The 20288-nt window shown below is 39.4% G+C and overlaps 1 protein-coding gene across 1 annotated transcript in view; it reads right to left on the minus strand.

The window, feature by feature from the left end:
* TP53BP1 (tumor protein p53 binding protein 1) overlaps positions 1-19970 on the minus strand; it is a 70050-nt gene extending 50080 nt beyond the window's left edge. The window contains exons 1-11 of the mRNA XM_052659472.1: positions 19889-19970; positions 19132-19316; positions 18831-18924; positions 18515-18599; positions 10270-10400; positions 9523-9681; positions 9082-9181; positions 7290-7453; positions 5670-5799; positions 4866-4960; positions 2142-2347 (exon numbers count right to left, since the gene is read on the minus strand). Of these exons, the coding sequence (XP_052515432.1) occupies positions 2142-2347; positions 4866-4960; positions 5670-5799; positions 7290-7453; positions 9082-9181; positions 9523-9681; positions 10270-10400; positions 18515-18599; positions 18831-18924; positions 19132-19316; positions 19889-19895 (1356 nt within the window). The 5' untranslated portion in view covers positions 19896-19970. The remainder of the gene's footprint in view (positions 1-2141; positions 2348-4865; positions 4961-5669; positions 5800-7289; positions 7454-9081; positions 9182-9522; positions 9682-10269; positions 10401-18514; positions 18600-18830; positions 18925-19131; positions 19317-19888) is intronic.
* Positions 19971-20288: the final 318 nt, after the last annotated feature.

Genomic DNA, 20288 nt, shown 5'->3' on the forward strand with positions numbered 1-20288 from the left:
CACATTCACAGAGAAACTTGTGCATGAATGTACACAGCATTATTTGTAATAACCAAAAAGGGGGGAAACAACCCAAATGTCCATCAACCGATAAATGGATAAATAAAATGTAATATATACACGCACAGTATTATTCAAAATAAAAAGGAATGAAGTTCTAATACATACCACAACATGCATGAGCTGTGAAAACATTCCACTGAAGAACCAATCACAAATTGTATAATTCCACTTACTGTATATGAAATACCCAGAACAGGCAAAATCATGAAGACACAAAGTAGATTAGTGATTAACTAGGGCTGAGAGTAGGGGAAATGGAAATGTCGGTTAATAAGCATGGGGTCTTTTGATTGGAGGGGCTGTGTGTGATGAAAATGCTCTAAAATTGGACTGTCATGAATAACTACACAATTTATACTAAAAGCCACCTGACAGTACACTTTAAAAGGCTGAACAATATGGTGCATGAGTTAAATCTCAATAAAGTAGGAGCTTCTTAATTAAAAAAAAAAAGTTGAGGAAATCATCCAGTAAGTTAAACAAGAGGAGACAGATGGGAAGTAGGGCACAAAACAATAAAAATAAAACTACAAGACTATTCTAGGAGTTTGAATATCCAAACAATAGGTATTCCATTAAAAAAAGAACAAAGAGGAAGAAATTAAATAATTGAATGTCCCTGAACTGAACAACTTGACTTTCTAGATTGAGAGAACTAACGAATACAAAACAAAAACAGACTTATGTCAAGGATCTGGAAGTTTCAGAACACTGAGGATAAAGAGAAAATTCTACAAGACTCCAGTAAGGAAAAATAACAGCTCACATATTAAGGATCAAAATCAAGGACAGGGACATGGCTGGTGGTTGAGTGATTAAGAATCTTCCTTGTAATGCAGGGGATTCAAGTTCAATCCCTGGTTGGAGAACTAAGATGCCATATGCTGCAGGGCAACTAAACCCATATGCCACCATATAGATCCCATGTGCAACTAAGACCCAATGCAGTCAAATCAATAAATAAATACTAAAAAATCAAACTGGCCACACTTCTCAACAGCAACATTGGAACTTTGAAGATGGTGAAGCTATGCTTTCAAGAAGTTTAAAGGAAAATTATTTCCAACATAAAATTCTATACTCCTACAAACTATGAATCACTTGAGAGTAGAAAGTCTGCTACTAAAGAATGTCCTCCACCAAAATGAGGGCATAAATCAAGCACAAAGACATGGAGCCCAAGAGGAATCCAACACAAAGACAGGTAAGGACCATCTCCAGACAGTGAAAGGGAGGTGACAGTTCTACACCGGGAATAGAAGGCAATAGCACAGATTAGAAATCAGAAGGCTCCCAAAAGTGGTTTCTCCAAAAAGAAGTTTGAGGCCCTTAAACATCTTGAAAAGAAATTTTCATTAATAACAACTGGTAGAAAGCCTAGGGTTGATTTAGTGAGAAGTTCGTGGCGTTAAGGTAGAATAATGATTAATGCTGCCTTTCAATTTCAAAGCAACATTTCAAGAAGTTTAAAGATAGTACAAAATTTAAACATAAACAGTACATCAGACATGAGGTGACTCTGGACAGGTTCTAAAACCAGACCATGACAGGCGCCCAAGTCCACTGCTATTGTTGTTCAGTCACTCAGCCGCATCTGACTCTGCAACCCCATGCACTGCAGCATGCCAGGCTTCCCTGTCCTTCACCAGCTCCCACAAGTGTATAAATTTACTAAAATATCACTAAACCACACACAAAATGGGTGAGTTTTATGGTTTGTAAATTATACCTCAATGCTGCTGCTAAGTCGCTTCAGTCGTGTCCGACTCTGTGTGACCCCATAGATGGCAGCCCACCAGGCTCCCCCGTCCCTGGGATTCTCCAGGCAAGAACACTGGAGTGGGTTGCCATTTCCTTCTCCAATGCATGAAAGCAAAAAGCGAAAGTGAAGTCGCTCAGTCGTGTCTGACTCTTAGTGACCCCAAAGACTGCAGCCTTCCAGGCTCCTCTGTCCATGGGATTTTCCAGGCAAGACTACTGGAGTGGGGGGCCATTGCCTTCTCCATACCTCAATACAGTTGCTTAAAAAAAAAAAAAAAAAGACATTAGCAGGAAAAAACTTATTCTATAATACTCACATGAGAAAACTCAGGCTGGGACGGAATAGGAAGTGAACCAGGAGTGAAGACTGGTGTGCTCTGAGATACTGGTGTCGAGGCTTGTGGTGATATACTGGGCTCAGCAGGGAGAGGGGGGTTTTCCATCTCTGCTGGCTCATCACCTTGGAGATTCTTCTGAAAAGACTCTCCTCCTTCAGATAACACTGACATACCCATTGGCTCATCTAGTTTAAAATAGGGAAAACAAATTGAGAAAGAAGCACTCATCAGTACTATTCATGTTCCAATACCACTAGTAATTATATTCAGAGATTTTCATTCCTCAAAAAAGAAAAAAAAAAAACAGTGACTTGATTTTTAGAAAAATTGATAGGTTAATAGAAGACTGGGTCCTAGAAATCTAGCAATACTTTATTCCCCTAAGGGAGGGAAGTCCACACTCCTAAAATACTCAGATATAAATTAAAACAGGGTTCATCTAGGGACACCCATCCATCTACATGAGAGCAAGTTAACTTGGTTCTTCTGAGCCCCTTTCCTGATTATAGCTCAGTTTTCATACTTTGCTCAGCAACACCCAGATTAATGGCACCTAATTTAACCATAGGCCTTGAAAGGCAGTGAACTTGCTCACCACTCTAAGTACACATCGAGAGAGGTATGAACTCATTTTACTTGTATTAACAACTGTTAACTGCAGCGGTGGATGCTGTGACAAATAAAGGAGGGGAAAAAAATTAATCAATGTCAGTCAGTAATGATTTATCAAAGAACTAAATACAGGACACTAAGCCTGGGACAAACTGCTCAGGAGGGAGGGAAACAAAACACAAATACTGCCTTCCCACAGCACTCTATCCACCTACAGGCTAACAGGACCTTCCTCAGAGTCAGCCTAGCCAGCGAGGCATTTGATTCATCAACCCTTTTTCCCCTATCTTACAACTTGAAGCCCCAAGCAGGCTTCCCTTTAGACCACTCTCACATACTACCCACACCATTTAGTTTTTCCCTATAATCAAGCTACCAGCTCCCCACAACGTCAATGCCTATCTATCCCGGCTGCTTCGTTTGGTGTCACACGCACACTCCAATCTAGACAAGTTTGGGAACGGGTGCTGTAGACCTTTATTACACTACCACAGCTGTCTTAATCAATTTCATTGTATCTTTTGATCTTTATCACCATGACAAAGCACTTATATAAGGACTGTTCTAAGCACTACATATAAAAAGGCTTTAGAGGTTAATATTCTTAGACATTAAAAACAAATACAAAAAGCATACACAGTCCCACAATTATTCACATATTAAGCAAATACATTAAATCTAAAATATAATTGACAAGAGAGAATACAATATGTTACATGAAAAAAAAGAACACAGAATCATATACGTAATATTATCCCAACTGTGTAAACATACTTCTTTATATTCATGTATAGAAAAAGTCTGAAAGGAAATAAGCATATCCAAATACTAATTACACCTGGGTTGTGGTATCACAGGTGATTTTTATTCTCTTCTCATTACTTTCCCATATGCTTTCCAAACTTTCTACTGTAAGTACTATGTTTACAGTCAGGGAGAAAGCATTTTTAATATATTTTTTATATATCTTCAGTGTTCACACTACAGATAGAAAAAAATAAGATCAAGGATAAACCAAATTTAATTTGCATTAACAGTATTTTTTGCATCAATAGAATGGATTCACTTTTATTTTTCACTGAAGATATCTAATCCCATTATACTTAGAATGGTATTAGTACCCTTGGATATACCTACATTGATTTCAAGAGAAACTAACCAGACACAAACTCTTTGACAGAAGAAAAGTCTATGATTAAATTTTGTCACAGGTAAATTAAAACCCATTAACACAGGCTTTGGTGGTAGGTGCCCAAGTTCAAATCCTGCCTCTATGACTTAGCTGTGAAATCTCTCTGTGCCTCCATTTTGTCATCTATAAAATGGGGATAAAAGTAACACCTACTTCTCAGAACTGTTGTGAGAATTTTTAAAAAAACACAAAGAGAAGCACCTAGAACTGAAGAGAAACACAAAGAACAGTGCCTGGCATAAACTAAGCATTCAGTAAATATTAGCTATTGTGCCATTATTGCTATGTGAAAGAACGAGAAGGGAAAAAATCATGGAATTCACTGGAAAAGGCCTTGTATAGCAGGAGGAATTTGAAATATCTTGAGTGACTAGAATAGGGCAAAAGAGGTTTAGATAATGACATAGGTAAAAAGGAAATCTCTCCTATCAATAAAGTAATATAAAATCACTAGGTCCTCGAAGGAGGAAAGGAATGAGTGCCCCTAATCACTCTGGCTAAAACTGCTTTGATAATAGCAAAATAACCTATAAGGAACAAAAGAAACAACTTTTGGTTCCCTCTGACTAGGAACATGTGACCCTGTTGTTGGAAACCAGGAGGCCAACAGTAACAAAATTCTTCACTATATTAATTCATCTGAGTTCAACTTTGACAATTTTCCCTTAAGGGTCTTTTCAAAAATTAAGTTGTCAATACAGAACTCAGAAAAAATCAGTGCGAGAAGAGCAAAAAACTGAGGTGAGCACTTCCCACTAGGCCACAACACGGAAGGTTAGACTTGAGTCCTAGTGAAGTTCCGGTCTCAGTGTTGTGACACAGAAAGACACACACGCTGCAGGGCAGAGATGCTGCTCCACTGCTAATCTGAGATCGACAGACAGATCAAGAGAGCTCACCTTTTCTCCCGTCTTGCTCTGTGGGACTGCTAGGGACGATAAAGGGGGTGGATCGGAAAGCATCCGGGGAAGGAGATACAAGATCTGAGGAATTCCTTTATGTAAAGAGAGAATCACAGGTTATTTCACCAGAGCCACAGTTTTCCATTCGTTTTCTACTTCTCGATCTAAGTCAGTCAAACAATACTTATTAGTATTTCTCTCAAACAGCTGAAATTGGTAAAAGAGCCATGGGTAATACTTAAATAACTATTTCTCATACCAGACGTATCCAAACTGAGACTAAAAAAATAAAAAAAAGATTATGGGAAAAGCCATATAATTAAAAAAGAAAGTAACTGACTGGATACAAGGACGTTATGACTGAAAAGCACGATGAGAAAGTGCTAAAAAAAAAACACACCACCATTCAACTGCAGATGTGAGACAAATATTCACTCCTGCACACAGATAAAGAAATCCAATTATTATCAACTCTAGCATAACCCCTTCTGCACCCCTATGCCATTAAATGGGAAGAACTGTTAGTCAAATGGAGCAGCAAGCAGCTTATTTTAGACATGTAAGAGTCTCTAAATAACTGGGCGATTTCTTCCCTGGTGAAACCTTTGGGCTCCAAATGGGAAAGCAGATCTACCTGTCTTCAGTAATTCCACTAAGTTCTTATTCCCCCAAATTCTTAACCCTAGAGTTTACTTCTCTGCTTCAAAAGACTTCTGGACTACCAATTTTAGCTCTTTCAATCTTAGCCTTAAGACCATAAGGCCCATGTTTCCCTGAAAGGACTATTTTCAGCTTACTCACGTGGAAAGACTCTCCTGAACAAGGGATCTCTGACCAGAGAGCTGCAGGAGGTGCAAAGTGGTAGCAGGTGTGGAGGCCAGAGAACACGCACCTTCCTCCCTTAAAGGAGCACAGCAACCATCAGAAGACACTGAGAAAAAAAAATCCAGTTGCATTCACTTCTCATATTGACATTACTGAACTGCCAAAAAACAAAAAACACTCAGTACTACAAAAAGGGTAATATTCATATATCCACCCATGTGGATAGGTGGCTGCCACAAAGGCAACAACTATTTTCTAACTGCAGTCCAATTAATGAATGCAAAGAATCTGCCTGCAATGCAGACCAGGGTTCAATCCCTGAGTGGCGAAGATTGCCCTGGAGACGGGAATGGCTACCAACTCTGGTATTCTTGCCTGGAGAATTCCATGGACAGAGGAGCCTGGTGGGCTACAGTCCGTGGGGCCACAGAGTCAGACACAACTGAGCAACTGACAAAACGGAATGGCATTCTAACATAAATCTTGAGTAACCATTAAACACCCGCCTCCCTAATAAATTATGAATTTCCTTAAAAAAGAGTTGACAAAAAGAACTCCTTAGTCCTTTCCATCATGATCGAAGCTTGAAGAGGAAAAGCCAGAACCCTTAAACCTCTCCTTGGCTGCTCTTTCTTGTGACGTTTCTATTGCAGTAAGCAAGTCTTCTATTTCAAGTTCTACCTAAGGTGAAGTGAAGTTCATGCCATGATGCAGATGAGAGAAATCAGAACAATATGCATGATACCTGATAATATGAATGCAGCAATTTTCATGATTAGAACCTGAGCTCCTCAAAGGAGAGAAAAAATACTAATGCCTAAGTAAAAGGATATATGAGCAGCTATTAGTGATTTATACTATGAAGAGTCTCCTGTGGGTCCCTTCTCTTTAGCAATGAATTGCGTATCTGCTGTTTTAATTGCAAAAATAAAGAAATTTCTTAAACACAACCTTGTAACTTTAGTGAAAGACCAGAAAAGGCTTCATGGTAACCCTCTGTATGTCCTGCACACATTCACAACACAGTAAAGGAACATAACCTTCTCTTCTTTCCTACTTACAACCAATACATCATAATTTGCTGACTGTGACTAAAGCTTTTTGGCCCTGTGAAGTTGCAGAACAGGGCACTGGTGGGGGTTAACAAAATCTGAAACAAATACCAGTCTACTTCTGAAAGTATTATGTTCTTTCTGCTAGATCATAACTTCCTATTTGTGGTATATGAACTAATAAACAGATGAATAAGTAGACTGTTACCCAGGTGAATATAAAAATCTTCACTTAATTATCATATTAAGATTTGAAGACTTATGATAACAGAAATAGCTACTCAGTCCATAACATTAAATCTGCTATATTATTATTCAATATCTCCATTTCCAAAAGAGAAAGAAAATTATGCTAAAATGTTAAATAGCAATCATTTCCAAAAAGCCCTTCTCATTAATCAGCTAGAAATACACTTTCCTTCTGTATCACAAACAAGTCTGCATACCTACAAAGTGCCTAACTTAAAATCAGTAGCCTCAGAACAGAAATAAAACTTCAGACCTTCAGAAAAGAAGAGCTTCGGCAACTAATTATTCTTTGTACCTGTTTTATTGCTCTGATCAAACAAGTCTTCCTGAGTTGACAAAATTTCAGGCTCCGGTGACTTCTGAACCTGCATCCCACCTTCTGGAAGTTCTTGAGCAGATGTCTGTTCTTTTGCTTCCATAGCAGCAGACACTTTGGGACTAGAAGGCATGTCCTCTGACCTAGGAAATCATATCACCAGAAGAAAGTTCAAAGGCTTTCATCTTTGAACTAAGAAGCTTTTCCTATTCTGTTTTCCTTTATTAATTTCAAAACCTTCAAAAACTATCTGTTAAAAGTGAAATAAGCTACTCTTTATAATGATGCAAAGCTCTCAGCCTCTTTCAGAGTGTGTCTCAGTCTCTCACACAGCCAAATCTCTTTCTCCACGCTGCTCACTGCAGTGCTGCATGCTGTCCAAGATTTCTGATCAGTGGTTTAGGGATTTCTACTACTCGTGTTATCTAGATGTGCATGAAGGTGTGTGATCAAGGGCACAACAATGCCAGAAGGAACAACAACATTCCACAGAAAGGGCCTGAATGTAAATTATCCTCTGTATCATCCACACACGTTATCTTCTGCTGACCTTTTTCTCTTTTTTAAATATTTGTTTGCTTGTGTCAGGCCTTTGTTGCGTCATGAAGAATCTTTAGCTGCAGCATGTAGGATCTAGTTCCCTGACTAGGGATCAAACCCAGGCCCCCTGCATTGGGAGCATGGAGTCTTAGCCAATGGACCATCAGGAAGCCTCTGCTGACCTTTTTGATTTGATCTACTCAACCTAGGGCCCAAATCAAAACTCTCACCACAAATACTACTTACATGTGTAAGACACTCACTGCTGGCTCCTTTCCAGAGACTTACGAGGTTTACCTACTCTGCCATTCCCCAGAGTAAATAGGATAGCAAAATCAGCTAAAAAGCAATTTCCTAAAGAAGAGTGGGAAAAGTCAGCTGCAGCTTAGCTGGGTGTTTTGCATTAGAAAGCTGACCTCCCTTTATTTTTTTTAAACATAAATCTATTTATTTTAATTGGAGGTTAATTACTTTACAATATTGTATTGGTTTTGCCATACATCAACATGAATCTGCCACAGAAAGCTGACCTCTCTTTATATTCAACTTTCCCTAACCCTAACCCATATTTCCCACTGTTTCTAACTGAAGGAAGAAACAACAGGATACTAAATCTTTATTCATTCCCTCCTCTAAAACGGAAACATCCCACTTGTCCTCTGCCATATCTAAACCTGAACTACTGACCAGAGATAATGCTGTTTGGGATACAGCACTCACCACAGGCAGAACAGAGATCAACTGGTCATTCCTACCAAGTTAAGAGACTAAAGGACATGCGGAAAGAACACTTCCCTATTTATCTTATACATAAAATACAGGATGCAGGATACCTGAGGACACAGAGCAATCTGGGTGTTCCCCAGGTATAAAAACAGTGGACTTTCAATACAATATTCCTGTGACTCCTGTAACAGAGATGCTAGAAAGACATCCCACAGAGACATGGTGCCTCTGCAGACAAAGAACAGAGAGGAGTAACAACCAAGAATAAAGGGGTCATCCTCACAATTACAATAGCAATAAATTGGATTTTTAATATGCCTAAAGATAAAGACAGAATAAAAATTCATAAACAATAAATGTTTCTACTGAACCAAAAATATGCCCAGGGAAAGGGGGGAAAAAAGAAAATCAAGAATTTCTAAAAATGTTTCCACCTGGCCAAGTGAAATAGGTACAACTTGATAGTAAATGCCCAAAAACACTTTCTAGGAAGAAGCTGGTTTACCTTGCAGGTGGTGATTTTTGCTCTTCCACCACAGGGACATCCTTGCTGGGCTGTTCTGCCATGGGGATATCTTCATTAGACTGTTCTTCATGCTTCATTGCTTCAAGTTTTAGAAGAAGATAGGACGGAGATATTTAATTTTTCAAAATACTAGAAGTAGTCCCAGATGCTTTTTAAAGGGCAAAGATTTTAAAGAAAGAAACACAAACTGAAAATATAGACAGGTATATCATTCCAAAAAGGAAAACAGCCTTTACCCACTTACCAAAAACCTTAGCATGCAAGCCATCAACTGACACGTATTTGCCAGACAACTCTGCAACTTTACTATACTTAGATTACCTTAACTTAGACAGCCATAAAATACATCAAGGAAAACACAACTAGCATGGGGGAAAATACTTATAAACAATTCTAAATGCCAGAACACACATTACGTACCAATATTAGCATCCACATCAGGTAGCCGACTATATCCAGAGTTGGTGGTTACTGAGTGTAGAGGCTCTCTGTCTATTTCATATGACACAGTTTGTTCTTCAATATCCTGGCTCTGGGAGAGTTCCAGAACCCCAAAGCCCAACTGTGATGAGGCAGGATCTAGGAAGAAAACCCCAAGAAATCAGGAATCATCCCATATTATGCGCTATGCAAGGTGCTACCCTTCAGCAAAAGAAGCCCATACTAAGTCCTTCACATCAAAGCCCTGCCCCACCTCTGCAAGTTTTTTCAAAATAAAACTAAGAATAAAAGCCCTGAAAGCAAAGGGGAGAAATGCATAATGAAGCAAAAACCTGTGTACTATAAAACCTTACAAATACCTAATAAAGGCAGACTATGTCTACTTTCTAAAGAAATATGTAAGCGCCACGCGCACACGCACACACACACGGCAGTGCAGTTCAGACTGTGATTCCACCCTACCAGGCATACAGCTCCCAGATACCTGAAAAACGAATGAATACAAAAGGAGGAGGAAGCAATATGCAGAAAGGAAGCCAAACAATGAGCTAAAAACTCCTGAACAACAAATTAGATGGAATATCTTAGACTACTAGCAAATTTCCTAATGACTATACTTAATTTAATGATGAGATATCTACAGCCTGATAAGAATTTGAGGCATTTGCAATGTTCATGTTAAAGGGGCTAGACCACTCTACTATTCTGAAAAAGGCATAAAGCTACCTTCAGCACTAAGGGAGTGTGTGGTATCATCTGGAATATCTTCTTCCTTTTCCTCCTTCTCCTTCTCTTCCACCTCTTCTTCCTTCTCTTCACTTACAGGAGGAGCAGATTCCACTGACATTCCCAAAACACTACACAGCAAAAAGACACAATCATGTATTCCCAGATAGGATGGGATACCCTGCTCAAAGAACTCTGAATTTTTCTGTGACTCCCCACACATCATACCACTTTTTAAGTAAATGTGAAAAAGTTAAAAAACCTCACCCCATTACTGCTTCTTTCTACAGAAAGCACCTAAAAGGTTGACAACTCAAAACACTGTACAGAATTAATACAAACATGAGTCAGAAGGAGGAAACAAACATACTTCATTTTTATCTTTCTCTGAAAAAAACATGAGCAGGGACAGAAAAATCTCACACTCAAGAGAATTACTGACAAAGAAGATACGCATTAGATGTGCAGAGAAGGGGCTCTAAAATACAGCTGTTAAACAGAACACAATTAACAAAGGCATTTTTGCAAAAATTTTTACAAGACATAACACAGACCCACACAGCATTTGAGGAAAAAATTCAGGTTAACATCACAGGTCAAAAAATGATAAACAAAAGTATAAGACATAAACAATTAGGAAAAAATATCTGCAACAATATAACAAAAGAATCATCTTCATAAAATACAAGGAATTTATAAGAAGCCTAAGATATAAATGCACAACAAAAGAGACAACTCACCAAAAAAACAGAAATACAAGTATCTTTAAACATGTAAGAAATCAGAGAAACCATTAGTTGCCAATCAAATTAGAAAAAAAAAAGTAAATATTGTCCTACTATTCAGTGCTGTTGAAGTAAGATTAGCATTATTACATACTCTTCATGAGAGTATAAACTAAATAGAACCTTTCTGAAGAACTAGAAAATATGTATCAAGAGCTCTAAAAAATTTTCATACCTAGTAATTTCAATTATAAGAAATAGCTTAAAATATGAAGAGATCCTTGTACAAACTCACTTTCAAAGTTCACTGTGACTAATAACCCACTGTAAGCCCAACAGTAGGTAAATAACTAATTTCATAATCCATAAAATGGAATTTATGCAGCTGTTAAATATGTTCAAAACAACCAAATACAATGTGTAAATTGTATATCTGGACTAGATACTGGACAAAATAGATATATATAATCCAAACAAAACAAAAAATTTATGTATATAAAATAAAGACATCTTTGAGACAACTGGGAAAATATGAACACAAACTATATTATTAGGTATTATGGAATCGATATTAGGTGTGCTAAGGGTATTATGATTATACAGGATAATGTATTTTTCTTAAGGGCTGAATTCTAAAGTATTTGAGGGGAACTATGATTTCTGCAACTTAGTTTCAAATGATCCAGCCCCCCAAAACAGTATATTTTATACACACATAGAAAAAAATGCATAACTTTTACAACAAAAATCATGGGGCAAGTTAGTAAAAGCTTTAATTGTCAGGGAAAATTAACTGCTCGTGTTGATAAGCAAAAAGGTCAAGAAACACAAACTTTCACCTTCCACATCTCAACTATGTAAATAAGTGCACACACAAAAAAAGAGAGAAAATAAGCCAAAATATTTACAGGAATTAGCCTCTGGGTGGCAGAATTACAGATGACATTTTTTGTTTCCTTTTAACTTTCTATCCATTTAACATTTCACATAAAGACCATTAAACATAAGTTTAAGAAGCATGAAAGAGGTAAAACATGGATTTGCAAAGTTGGGAACCATGATCCAAGGAAAAGAAGAAGGACTGAGTAAAGACTTTCACAAAATAAAATAGAACATTACCTACACAACTGGGAGGACCAGATGCAAGACCCTGGGAAATAGGGAAAGAAAGTCAAGAGCGTGTATGACAAAAAAGAGCAAAAAAAAAAAAAAAGACAGCACTAATCACACACCCTGGATCTTCTTCAGCCTCTTTTGGTGGTTTTCTTCACATCCCTAACCTCTAAATGCTGCTGGGCACAATGAGTCCTTGAACCTCTTCTTCACCTATACTCATCCCTTTAGTGATCTTATCCATACTCATGGCCTTGAATACCATCCATACGCTTATGACTCCACAATTTTTAATCTCCAGCTTAGATCTTCCTCCTGAGCTCTAGACTTTCACATCATCAACTGCCTCCAACTGGCAACTGAAAAGGCAACTCAACTTTAACAAGCCTGTAAGTGACCTTCCTGTTCGATCTTCTCCATCTCAATCAACAGCAACTCCATTCTTCTAGTTCCCAAACCAAAAATGTGGAACCACCATTACCTCCTTCATTTCCCCCATATTTAACATCCAATCTGACTTTGAATACTAATTTCAAAAACCCAGAAGCTCACACTTCTCATCCTACTTCTACACTGGTCCAGCCACTGTCACATTTCGCCTAAATTATTTCAAGAGTCTCCTAGTTGGTCTTTCTGCCTCTGCCCTTGCTCTCCCTTCAGATTTTATTTTTAAATTTAACTTGAATAGCTTAATTTTTATTTTCCCCAGCTTTATCCAGGTATTAGTCTATTCTTGATCCAGCAGCCAGAGTGATGCTGTTCAAATCTAAGTAACAGCATGTCATTCCTCTGATCAAAGCTATTAAACACCTTCCTATCTCACTAAGGAGAAGACAATGGCACCCCACTCCAGTACTCTTGCCTGGAAAGTCCCATGGACGGAGGAGCCTGGTAGGCTGCAGTCCATGGGATCGCCAAGAGTCGGCACGACTAAGCGACTTCACTTTCGCTTTTCACTTTCATGCATTGGAGAAGGCAATGGCACCCCACTCCAGTATTCTTGCCTGGAGAATCCCAGGGATGGGGGAGCCTAGTGGGCTGCCATCTATGGGGTCACACAGAGTCGGACACGACTGAAACGACTTAGCAGTAGCAGTATCTCACTAAAATTAACAGCCAAATGCCTCACAATGATCCATAAGGGCCTTATATATTCTGGTAAGGGCCTTATATATTCTGGTCCCCCCCTTACTTCTCTGACCTCTTTTCCCACTCCTCTCCAGCACTCCAAGGCAGCCACACTAACCTTGTCATCATTTCTCAAATATTCCAACACACTCTTCCCTCAGGGCCTTTGCATTTGCTGTTCTCTATGTGCAGATTACATTTATCCAAATAACAGCAGAGATCACTTACTCAAGATTTTTAGTCAAATGTCACATCAGGGAAGCACCCCCTAAGTCACCTTGTCTAAACTTGCAACTCCACTGATGTTTCCCATCCAATTCTCCACTTTATTTTTCTCTGTGGCCCTATCAGAGTGTAAGACACTATAGATTTTTACATATTTATCAGGTAACTGCTATATCCCATAAAAGAATATAAGCTACATTAAGGTGTAAAGTTTCTTATCTCTTCTGATCACTCTGTATCTCCAAAACTCAAAAGTGCCTGGCATATAGGAAATATGCAATAAATATTTGTAGAATGATTAGGTGAATCAGAGCAGATCTGAAATAAATCAGATTTTGTCCACTATCCAAAACTGATGGAAAAAGAAAACAAATGTTTAAATATACCATTTAGAAATATAAATCTAGCCAATAAAAAAACTAACATAATTATTATCAAAAATTAGAGGAGTATGCTGGGATTTCCCTGGTGGTCCAACAGTTAGGAATCCGCCTCCCAATGCATGGGGTGCAGGTTCAATCCTCAGCAGGGAACTAAGATTCCATACACCACAACTACAGAGCCCACACCAGAACAAAGGCCCTATGCAGCCATACATAAATAAATATATATTTTTTTTAATTAGATAAGTGTTGTTGTGAGTTAAACCCTCATCTTTCATTACAGAACTCAAATGTCTTAATCTGATTAAACAAGAAATGGCAATACTGTAGTGTTACTTAGCTTTACAACAATATTAAAAGCTAAAAAGATAACCTCGAGAGAAGTAAAAACACAGACACTTAAAAAGGGTTACCTCTTTGGTAAAAAGGATTACTTCTGTGAAAGGGAGCCAACAGTGGGAATGGACTCTGATTTTTATTATAAGTTGTTTTTAAAATAATCTATGCATTTATATTTCTCTGTTAAAAGCATTTAACAGACCTCATCAAAATTAAGAACATGCTCCATGAAAAAAAACCTCTTAATGAAAAGACAAGCCAGAGAGAAAAAAATATTTGCAAACCACATATCCTACCAAGAACTAGTACACAGAATGTAAGAATTCTCAAAACACAAAATAAAACCCAATTACAAAACAGGCAAAAGGTATGAGCAGACATTTCCTTGAAGAGGATGTACAGATGCAAAGAAGCATGTGAAAAGATGTTCAACATCATTAGCCACTACGGAAACGCAAATTAAAACCACAATGAGGGCTTCCCTGGTGGCTCAGTGGTAAAGAATCTACCTGCCAATGCCGGAGTGAAGTTCTCAGTCGGGTCCGACTCTTTGTGACCCCATGGACTGTAGCCTATCAGGCTCCTCTGTCCACGGGATTTTCCAGGGAAGACTGCTGAAGTAGATTGCCATTTCCTTCTCCAGGGGATCTTCCCGACCCAGGAATTGAACCCAGGTCTCCTGCATTGCAGGCAGACGCTTTACTGTCTGAGCCACCAGGGAAGCCCAGGTTCAATCCCTGATCCGGGAAGATCCCACGTGCCTCGGAGCAACTAATGCCCTGTGCCACAACTACTGAGCCTGTGCTCTAGAGCTCTGGAACCACAACTACTGAAGCCTGCGCGCCTCGAGTCCAGGCTCTGCAACAAGAAGCCCACTCACCGCAACTAGAGAAAAGCCTGCACAGCAACAAAGACCCAGCACAGCCAAAAATACGTAAATAAATAAAATTGTTTAAAAAAACAAATACACACACAATGAGAGATCACCACACACTATCAGAATGGCTAAAAGAGTGACAACACCAAATGCTGGTGAGAATGGACAGAAACTGGATGTCTCATACACTGCCAGTGGGACTGTAAAATGATACAACCACTCTAGAAAACAGATCAGCATTTTCTTAAAACAAAAACAAAAACAAACTAAACGTGCAACTACCATGTGACCTAGCAACTGTCCCCCTGGCCAGTTATCCTAGAGATATGAAGACTTATAAAAACCTGTAGGCAAATGTTCATAGCAGCTTTATTTATGCTAGCCAAAAACTAAAATCAACCCAGATTTCCTTCAATGGGTAAATGGTTAAACAAATTGTGGTACATCCATACCATGGAACACTACTCAGCAATAAAACAAACCACTGATACATGCAACAACTCAGATAGATCTCTAGTACGTAGTTTGAAAAAATCCAACCTTCAAAGATTATATAGTATATGATCTTATTTATTTTAAGTGACGAAAGTTTACCAATAGAGGACGGTCTTTAATTTTTTTTTGGCTGCTCCTTGCAGCACGTAGGATCTCAGTTTCCTGACCAGAGATCAAACTTGTAGCCCCAGGATTGAAAGCACGGAGTTTTAACCGCTGACCACCAGGGAAATCCCGAGGATGGTGCTAATTACTGGTTGCCAGGGGTTCAAGTGCAGGTGAAGGGGATGGATGTGGTTGTAAAAGGGCAACACTAGAGCTCCTTGAAGTGTTGGAACTGTTAGCATCTTGGTCACAGTGGTGGATAAACCTACACATACAATTGAGCAGTATAAAAATTATACACACATGAGTACAAGTAGAACTAGAGAACTCTGGATAATTTCATTGAATTTTAGCAACCCTGATATTCTGGTTGTGAAATTATACTATAGTTCTACAAAATGGTACCACTGGGGAAAACTGGGAAAAGTATACAAAAAAAATCTCTGCACTATTTCTTACAAAAGCACATGAATCTATACTCATCCTGGGAATTCTCTGGCGGTCCAGTGGCTATGACTCCACACTCCCAATGCAGCGGACCCAGGTCCACTCCTCGGTCAGGGAACTGGGTCCCACAAGCTGCAACTGAGAGCTTGCACACCACAACTAAAGATCTCGCACACCACAACTAAAGACCCCGCACACCACCACAAAGATCGAAGATCCTGCGTGCCACAGCCCTGACGCAACCAAGACCCAGCGTGCCCGAATAAATAAAAATATTCATCATCATCTCAATTTTTTAAGTGTTTAACAGAAATAAAAATATATTCGGCATATTTTACAACGCTTCATGTTTCGGACCAAAGGCTTACATCAGCAAGACAACAGATAAAGAGAGGAAGATCTTTTGGAATTTTATGATGTATAAAACTCACAAGCAGCTTTTCAAAATGTCTGCTGTAACGAATAAAGACAACATAAAGAGATCAGTACACATGTGTTTTCTAGAGCTTTCATTCTTTTGTAATCAACCCCACATTCTTTGCAGTTTCGTGGCCTTTTCACATGCTGTTCCCTGTGTCTGGAAAGTTCCTCCTCCCACATGCCACACTTCTCCCCATCCCTTCTACTACGCCTAACAAATTTGTATTTATAATTTACATCATCTTCTCAAAAAGGTTTTCCCTTATCCCCCAGATTAAGTCATAGATCCTATTTTTTCCCTCTTTACAATGATCACAATTTCCACTGAATAACTATTTATGTAATTATTCAACATATGTCTCTCCTATTAAAGTGTAAGCTCTATGATGGCAAAGATGATTTAAAACACCCGCCACAGTGCTTGCACGTTTACTGAATGTAAGCATTCAAGTTTTGTTTTTTTTTTTTAAGAAAAAGCAACATGTTCATGCAATAAGGGAAAAGAAGTAGCATGAGAATTCTCAAAACAGTACCATCCATTTATAACAACGGGTACGCACGCATTCTGTCCCCAGTGGTTCAAACCCGGGTCCTGAGCCACAAAAACATAGATAAGCCTGGCACGTGGATCCTAAAGAGGTATCAGAAAAACTTAAACGCCTACAAAAAGCAAAGAAAGGTAACATAAATGATTGAAGTGGTTGGGTTTAAGAACAAAAGCACAAACCCTAGGAAAATGAAAAAAAAAAAGAACAGCTGGCCTCAGTGTCCAGGTACAACAGTGAGTTACAGGCACTATGACAGACCACAGCACTCATGTCCCATCTAAGCAGAGATTGGCTGCTACTCACAGCTCTAGCTAACTGTTGCCAATAATACAGCAGTTGCATTACTTCTGAACTAGTAATCCCAGAAACAGGAAACTTAAGTTCCATGTGAAATGTCTCTATTTTTAAATTCTATCAATTAATTCAAATATATTTTAACAACCATGTATGGGCCAACTAGAACCCACCTGCAGGCCAAAGTAACTCCACCAATTTACGGATTGTTCTAAAGTGTCCAATTGATGATTTGAGAGAAAAATTTTAAGTGCAAACACAGAGTGTTAAATAGAACACATACACACAAAAAAAATTTATTTTTGAGATAAAAATCATAGTCTTTCACCCCAAACTAACATTCTCCTAACAACCTCCCTTTTCTATTCCGCCACTCTAAGACTCTTGCCTTCTTCCTTGATCTTAGAAGAATTTGGGTGCTGAATAATCATAAAGAAAGAGAGGCACTTGAGTTAGAAGGACTCAAAACCCAGGTCTGCCACTTACTAGCAATGTATTCTAGTGTAAAGTTTTTAACTTTTTTGCCTGTCACTCCCCCCTACTAAGTAACATGAATGATTGAAGTGGTTGGGTCTAAGAACAAAAGCACTAAGTAACAGAAGTAATGTAATGTGTTCATTATACAGCTTCTTTAAGGATGAAATTAAATGGCAGCATATATCAAACAACCGATCTAGTACCTAACAGAGAGGATAAATTCACAAATGGGCAATGTTAAAGATTTACAAGAGACAAAGTAAAAAGTGAATACTGTTAAGAGTATGAATTAAACATTCTGGGTCTAAAACTGGTGAAGATTCTTTGGTTGGTAGGTAGAAACCATGCCTAACTTTTGATAATATATCTTAATATTTTTTATTTTTCCTATTAATAAGTCATATCCAAGCTAAGAATGAGGAATTCTTATTTTGTTTCACACGCACAAGACAGATCACAATTTGAATAATATAGGTGCAAAAAAGTTGCTACCTTCACAAAAGAGATTCCAGCTTAAGTACCAATAGAATGCTAGTTAAAACAATCCTCACATCAAATTTCCTGCTCCACAAAAATAAATCCTTTTATCCTTAGGGCAAGACAACAGGCACAGATAAAAGAACTGATCCATTAATACATTTAAATAAATTCCTCCGAACACTTATATACCTGCTTTTCCTATTTGGCTGAGGTAACTGTTCAATGACCTGACTGATGGAACCACGTGTGTCCAAATGAGAAGAATCCATAGAGTCTGAAAAAAATAACTGGATATTAGCACAAAAGGCATTTACCATCAAACTTTAATACAAATTCAGGAATGTGGACAATACCAATCTAATCGGCTGTATTAGAAAACCAACCTTTTGCATACCTACTACACACCAGACATTGTGCTAGACTTCCTTACATACCTCACCACAATTACATAATATTTAAATCTACCCAACTCCAATAAGAGCACCCTTGCAAAAAGGAGTCTCACCTGCGGCTTTGTTTTCTTTCCGATGCTCATTGAAGCCACTATTATTGTCTCCTTGTTCTTCTTCAGCCGTTTGCTCGGTACTGGACTCAACATCCTAAAAAATATACATGCACAATATACCCACTATATATGAGATAATCCAAAATGAGATATATTTTTGTGAAAATACAGATTTCATTTTCCAACCAACTTTACTCAAAGATAGTGATCTCCTAAGTACTTACCTTTGCAGGCTGGTCTAGATTAGGGGTGGGGTGGGTTGGGAATCTACTCAATCATTTCCAAGCAATCACTCACTCACCAACACAGGGTTCTCTTTGTGTGTCTGAAGATTAGGCAGGTGTCGAGCTAGCACACTGAAGTGAGAACCAGAATCATCTTCTAGAACCTGGCTTTCAGGCTGAGAATCTTCAATTATCAGGCAAGGAGTGTCTTGCTGAGAGAAATCTGAATCCAACTGACTTCCAGTAGGGTCCATCTGCTCCCCTGGAATGGAATAACAAAAGATCAGTTCCGTGTAACCTACTAGCCTTCCTCACGCAGTCTGAGCTTAAAATAATGAGGCAGTTAAGTACGAGACTTGGAAAGCGGGACGAGTGTAGGACTCTTCCTATTACAACACTGTACCTAAGCACTTTCTTGTCATACCTGCCACGGCCCGATTTCCTCCTGCTTACAATCAGCCTGCCTATCCTTCTCTCCCCTTCCATCACCTTCGCGTAGACACCCTTTCCCCTCCTTCCTAACCTCTACTCTCCCCGCCCCTTTTTTCCATCCCCCACAACTCTCCCTACGTCCTTCAGGCGCCTCTACCGCTCCCCAAAAAGCATCTTTGGAAAACCTCTGATCGTCTGAACCCCTACAGCCGTTCCTGCTTCCTCACGACCACCCGGGTCTTCCTAGCGAGTGCTACCCCACCCCCTCCTTGGGGCCCTCCAACCCTTCCCCCGTCACCGCCGCCATGCTTGCCACCCCGCCCCCTCCGGTTTGCCACCCCTTCAGAAGCGAAGCCCAAGCCCTCAGAGCCGACTACTCCCCCACTTTTCCCCACACGGTACCAGGCATCCCGGCGGGAGGTCCCTCGCGCTCGTCCTAGAGGTTTCCGCACGCTCCCCAGGTCCCTCCAGCTCTATCCCCAGGTCGCCGCTGTAGCCACCGCCGCCACCGGCCGCGAACTCCCCCTTTCCCGTCGCGTCACGCAGCATCGGCTCGCTCATTCGCTGCTGCTGCCCGCCACTCAAGAAAGGCTGTGGGTAACTGGCGACTGAGTCGGAGTGCCCCGCCCCACGTAAGAAAAAGGAACACGGCGGCGTGTTTCCATGGCAGCCTGGACTTTGCAGGCCCTCCCTCTAGTATAGCTGGAGAATGACAGTATCCTTGAACCGAAGGGACCTTGAGAGGGCATGAAATATAGTCCGCTGCCTCTCCAGGACGGTTGTCTGTACCACTGCTCAGACA

This window comes from Budorcas taxicolor, chromosome 21, assembly GCF_023091745.1.
Source record: "Budorcas taxicolor isolate Tak-1 chromosome 21, Takin1.1, whole genome shotgun sequence".
NCBI lineage: Eukaryota > Metazoa > Chordata > Mammalia > Artiodactyla > Bovidae > Budorcas > Budorcas taxicolor.